The following is a 6321-nucleotide window of genomic DNA, read 5'->3' on the forward strand; positions in this document are numbered from 1 at the left end:
CATGCTTTGAGGGTATATTTGAAAAAGTTCGCAATTTAAGCACACTGATAATTATGTTGTATTAGTCTCAAATTAAATTATGCATTACGTCACTTCTGCAATTTGATGAGCTGAAATGAAACTTTCTCAGAAGGTTTATGTGCATAACCATACAAGCAGTTGTGTGACTATAAAAAATGTACAACATATTATTAAACTAAAGAATACAAATAATACACATTAAATACTAGGTGTATATAATTTTATGTTCCAGTACTGGCACATTCAAATTACTGTATGATTCAGGTGTAATAACACAACTACATTAGTAAATTAAAAACAACACTTTTTTTCTGGATAACTACTGCTGAAAGACATAACTACCGGGCATCCCAGCAGGCACCGGACGTCTATGTAACGTCAGGTTGACGTTGGACATGACGTCAGACAGACGTTGCGTTTTGGTTGAAAATGAAAATCGGGTTAACGTCAATGACGTTAATTTGACGTTGACTTAACATTGGATTTTGGTTACATAACCTAAAAACAACAAAATATCAACGTCAGCTGACGTCGGTATTGGACATTAATTTAAAATTGACATTAGACGTTGAATTTACATTGAATTTCGGTCACCCGACGTCGATTTAATCAAATATCAACTTCTTATGACGTTGTGTGCCTGCTGGGATTATTCATCAATACATAGTACAGTATGGTGCAATATAAAGCGACCTGTTAGAACACTGTAACCCATTACAGAGGCAGACCATCTCTATCCTGCTAAAGCCTGTGTGTCTGAATACAGATCTGGTATCTGAACTTGCTCATCTTAGCAGGACACAGCCAATCCACATTAGTAGTCACATCCACCCCCACCCCCCATACCTGTCTTGCCACAAAAACTCTGTCCAGACCTACTGCTGAAATAAAGTCTCTTATGTAACACTCTTATCCCATTTCCACAACGCTCACCTTTATACCTGTCTGTTCTCAAGCAGTCAAACAACACAAAGGTCACTAAGATTACTGTAGGCCTAATGTGATTTTAAAAGAGAGATTCACCCTGACGTTCCACAGCTTTGAGAAATGTTCTGTCTGTGTCTTCCAATTTAAATGCGCTCCTAAAACAGGTGTTGATACTAATTATTAGCAGCATAATTTGCTAATCCCCTATAAACAGATTTCCACTGCTTTCATACGTACCCCATCAGCCCACGCTGTGATGGTAGCAAAAAATCTATAATGTGATAATGATATAGCATGCAGTACACTTTTCCTTGATTCAAAAACACATTAGCATATGCATGTTTTCCGGCTGCTAAAATAATAACTGTGATTGATTAAGGCATTTAAAAGTGTTTTGCCGATAATGTCACTAGCCGAATTTAACAAGTGTGTGATATACAAGAAGCTTAAAGGGGTCATATGATGCTTTTTTAAAGATCATTATTTTGTGTATTTGGTGTAACAGAATATGTTGACATGCTTTAATGTTCAAAAAACACATTATTTTTAAAATACTGTACATTATTGTAGGTCCTCTATGCCCCGCCTCTCTCAAACGCTTCGTTTTCTACAAAGCCCCCTCCTTGTAACACTCCAAAGAGAAAGGAAAACTTGAAATCGCATCATATGACCCCTTTAAATAAATGAGGCTCACGTGCATGACATGGAACTGAACTTCACCTCTAGCACTAGCCATAGCTGGTCTCCGATCTTGACATCCTTCTTGTAGAACATTCCAAAAAACTTGACGACATTGGGATGGTCTGAGAGAGTTTTGAGGATGTTATATTCAGCTTCAATTTCCTCATCAATGTCCTGAAAGAAACAGATGAATTTAATTGACTTTTAAGAAACACAGGGCAATGGTTCAAACTTCCATTCTCATTTTGGAGTGAACAGAAACATTTCTTAAACTATCCAGTCTTTAATGAAACACAAAGGGAGGCAGTGATGCAAAACAATTTTATCTATTGAACTTAGCGAAACCAGAAAGGCCATGAAATGTCAGCATTAATAAAGCCCTACAGGCCACAACGGTACACTACACTTGGGGGATATATTGAAATAATATTTGTTGGCTTCCACGTCCTCCAATGTCGGAAAATTACTGTTTACTGATTGAACCTGGAGGAAAAACAACCTCCGAGTGTAGAATTTTAATGGATACGGTGCACAGGTCTTTTGTGTGATGCCTTTTGGCTTCAAAAGTGCTCCACATTTCTATTACTACACATGATTACTGCATTTCCTGTGCTTGGAAAGCAGTGAAAATAAATATTTGTGAATATCTAAGGTACAATGACCACGGCAGCTGCAGTCTATTAAATTAAGCCTAGATTTATTTGATCTAGATGAGTAATTTTAAATATACTGGCAGCCAAAGGCCATTGAAATACTTCCAAGTCTCCTTTCAGGACCTTGAAAGGGTGAGCTGGAGAAACTCTGGTGAAGTAAATGAACACAAATTGCACAATTTCTGAAAATCCATCTCTTCATGATTAGTCTGGGTATGTGCTGTTAGGGGTGCTTTTATTTGCCCCATCACTAAAAGAAAGAGTGTGTGGCTGGATAAATAATGAGAGAGAGAGAGAGAGAGAGAGAGAGACGGAGAGCCTTTTGGCATTATCTGCAGGATATAGATGTTCTGTTCTTAATATGATAGTGGCAAGTAGTTGTTCTCAGTGGTCAGTAATCGCCTGCAGGTCTCTCTTAAGGCATAAACACTCTCACAGGTACACGCAATTGCGCAAATGCATGCATATGCACACAAATGTGAACGGATTGAACCTGAAGGGCCTACCATGACTCTGCCCTTAACCTCAGTTCTGTGCAAATCTGACCTTGAGTTTGCTCTGTGTTTAAAAATTTCGACTCAGGGTTCGGCAAAACAGGACTCATAGATGTGCATGTTTTGAGAGTTGCGCTTGTTGTCTCTGTGATCTAAAAACATACACCACACACAGGTTTGATCTAGTATGGTTTTACTCACATGGATTGGATCCAGTATTTTGACGGCGGCTTTGCTGCCATTGACCCTGTTAAGCACTTTATAAACTTTCCCATATGTCCCTTTACCAATAGTCTCAATGATCTCCCAGGTGTCGGATGGATCTGGAAAGCTATCAAAGACGATGGATTTCCCTGAGTGAGGAAACATCTTCTCGAGTGATCTCCTGAGGAGAAAGAGCACATATTGAGTCTTGAGTTATAGACGACTGCTTGCTGTTTTTCCATTTGACTTATGGTGGTTAACTTGGAAGTTGTTGTTTTTTTCACTTGTGATGCCTGCACACAAGAGATAACACATTTTAACAACCATGTGATGAGTAAAATAACCTCTGCATGAAAATGCACACTAATATGTAAATATGGGTTTTAAAATTAGTCGTGGTACAGCTAGGACTATTTTTGCATGATAGCAATGTTGCTCCAGGATTAACAAAATCCATATATACAGTAGTAACATGTCCTGCTTGACAAGATCACCCTTTATCATGTCTGAATAAGCATGTCCCTCAGAATTTTTGCAAAAGCTGCTGGCTTTTACCTGTCACTGAGGATGGAAAACTTTGGACTAAAATGTTTTGGTTCAATTTATATCTCCAGGGTTTTGATCTCAGAATTTGTGAATCCCTCTTCAGAAAACAATGTCTGAGAAAAGCAGGAAGATATGATCAAAGGCAGAAAGATCTGAGGATGCAGTGAACTAATTTACCAAAGGGTCCGAAGTTCTGTTCCTTCAAAGATGACATTATGTGCAGATTGCGCAACAAATCCTAGCAGTAACTATGACTTAGTGAAAGAAAACATTACATTCCAATTGGCACAATGCTAAAACTTTTTGACAGAAACGTACTTCATAAAAGAAACACAGTAGCAGAATTTCAAATGTTCTGAAGAAAGCTTGAATGGTGCTTGTCTGTGCAAAGCACTATGCTAGAGTATTCTGGTGGGCATTGCTTTTGAGTGGCTGAGGTGTTCTGGGGTTTTGCTAGGTGGTTGCTCACTATCCTAAATATATCCTAAAAATGAAATTCTGGTCTCTTAATGTGACTTGGAGGTCCTTTGTTCAATGCAATTGTTTTGCATTATACTCTCCTCCAAGAAAAGTGGTGTCCAGTTCTGCCCCTGGAGGGCTACCTTCCAGCTAATCATGGTCTTCAGGATCACTTGGACCTTCCAAGCAGGTGTGTTGGAGCTTCACTCTGCAGGAAAGTAACTGTGTCCCAATATAGAGGCTGTATTCGAAGACTGAATGCATCACAGCGGTGCAACAAAGACTGTCCCATTTCAAAGTCTCCTTCAAATGGGGCCTCAAAATGTGTCCTTTGTTTCCGGGGCTATGAAGGATACAACAGATGGATCCTTCATGGCCCAGGCAATCCCAAGTTTCATCGCGCCGATGATGACAGGATTTTTTAAAGTGAAAAAAACAGATAATACTTTCAAATGAAAGCATTGAGTTTCAACTTTTAAAAAAAAAAACACGTTAAATCGGTTTACATGTTGACTTATATCTTATTAAATTGTCATTTTAAAAATAGTTTATACTTTTTATTAAATTATGCTCATGGACTAAGGTGAACAGATTGTGAACCCTGATTTGTTTTTAAGCTGTTGAAGATCAATAAAAAAAAAGTCCAGTACAAATGTTGCTTCCATTTGTCAATGGCAGCTGTTGAAGTTACTAGGAAATCCCCCATAGGATAGACTGTCCCATTTAACAACACTCAGTTTGAAGTCCGTACCCATCAAATGATAGAGCCTCTGAATTGGGACACAGCTAGGAATCCTTCAGTTGTAGGACAGGATACACTTGTCCAAGAGTAAATCTTTTGTCGGATCACTTAAAAAAGTAATAGCATACCTACATTTAAACAAGCTAGTATGTGTGTTCCCTTGAATTGAGAGGAACTGTTTGTGTTATAACATTCAAAGATAAAACTGAAGTATGAACAATGTTGTCAATGTTTCATCCCTTCCTTTCATTTAAATAGTTCCCACAAAGTCTTGCTCCCTGTGGGTTAAGTGCCTCATAAGACTGATCATTCATTGGACCCATCAATCAGGCGCATGGTTTTCCTATCATTGCTATGCTGATGACACGCAGCTCTACCTCTCATTTCAACCAGATGATTCAACGGTACCTGCTCAGATCTCAGACTGCCTGACTGGCTTCCAGTCATGGCTCGCATCAAGTTCAAGACATTGGTGTTTGCCTACAGAACTGCCACAGGTTCCGCACCCTCCTACAGTTCCTCCGCTCTCTCCTATGCACCCCCTCCAAAAGCCTGCAGTCAGTAAATGAGTGGCGGCTAGTGGTCCCATCGAAGAGAGGCACAAAATCACTCTCAAGGACGTTTTCTTTCACCATACCCTGTTGGTGGAATGACCTACCTAACTCCATCCGGACAGCCGAATCCCTCACAATCTTCAAGAAACAACTGAAAACTCATCTCTTCCATGAACATCTAACTGCCTCCAATAATAATAACAATAATAATAATAAATCTATGACTTCACTTTTTCTGTTCTCTTATTATCCTCCTGTCCTAGCTTTTTACTATTTTGAATGGTGACTGAAACCTATAACAGACATTTTTCGTGTTTATTGCCATCTTATGCTACTTCGCTTGTTGTATTCTTCAACTGTAAGTCGATTTGGATAAAAGCTGCCAAATGAATAAATGTAAATGTAAATGTAAATAAGAGTCTCATATTGTTGTGATGGAGAATGCGGGCAGGTCTCTTTAATGTGAGTGAGTAACAAAGACCCTGGTTCAAGCTGCTTTTATGACCTCGTCTTTGTTCTCTGTACAGTGTGAACCGCTCTGGCTACCAAAACCTGATGTGCCAGCTATAAAACCACAGTGAAAAATGGGATTTCTAATGAACTAATGAGTTTGGACAATGAAAAAGTTGCATTGTGTATTTTAGCATGTAAGCAAATTTCACAGAGAGACCAATAAATTATCACAGCAGACTGAATGGATTTCAGAGGGAATATTTGTCTTGTCTCCAAGGTAAGAATGGCTAAATTTACTTTCTGGAGCTCTACCTAACAAATGCTTTAACTTTTGTTTGAATTTGCCTAACAAGCATCCAGGAATTTCCTTCCACAATATCAGGTATCAGATCACTCATCTTAAAGTTTAGAACTCAAGTTTTATATATATATATATATATATATATATATTTGGTATATATATATATGTTATGACAATGCCGTTTATTTTATTTTTTTATTCATAGAAAGTGGGAGTGTTGGAGTGTTGATTAACAACATATGATTTCACTTTACATCCTGATTTTTTTTGTGTGCGTTTCAGTACA

The 6321-nt window shown here is 38.4% G+C and overlaps 1 protein-coding gene across 1 annotated transcript in view; it reads right to left on the reverse strand.

Moving 5' to 3' along the window:
• myo3a (myosin IIIA) overlaps positions 1-6321 on the reverse strand; it is a 78634-nt gene that overhangs the window by 69823 nt on the left and 2490 nt on the right. Inside the window, exons 2-3 of the mRNA XM_016576120.1 lie at positions 2978-3161; positions 1669-1803 (exon numbers count right to left, since the gene is read on the reverse strand). Coding sequence (XP_016431606.1) covers positions 1669-1803; positions 2978-3161 — 319 coding nt within the window. The remainder of the gene's footprint in view (positions 1-1668; positions 1804-2977; positions 3162-6321) is intronic.

The sequence above is a fragment of the Sinocyclocheilus rhinocerous genome, unplaced genomic scaffold (assembly GCF_001515625.1).
Source record: "Sinocyclocheilus rhinocerous isolate Xijiao unplaced genomic scaffold, SAMN03320098_v1.1 scaffold1213, whole genome shotgun sequence".
NCBI lineage: Eukaryota > Metazoa > Chordata > Actinopteri > Cypriniformes > Cyprinidae > Sinocyclocheilus > Sinocyclocheilus rhinocerous.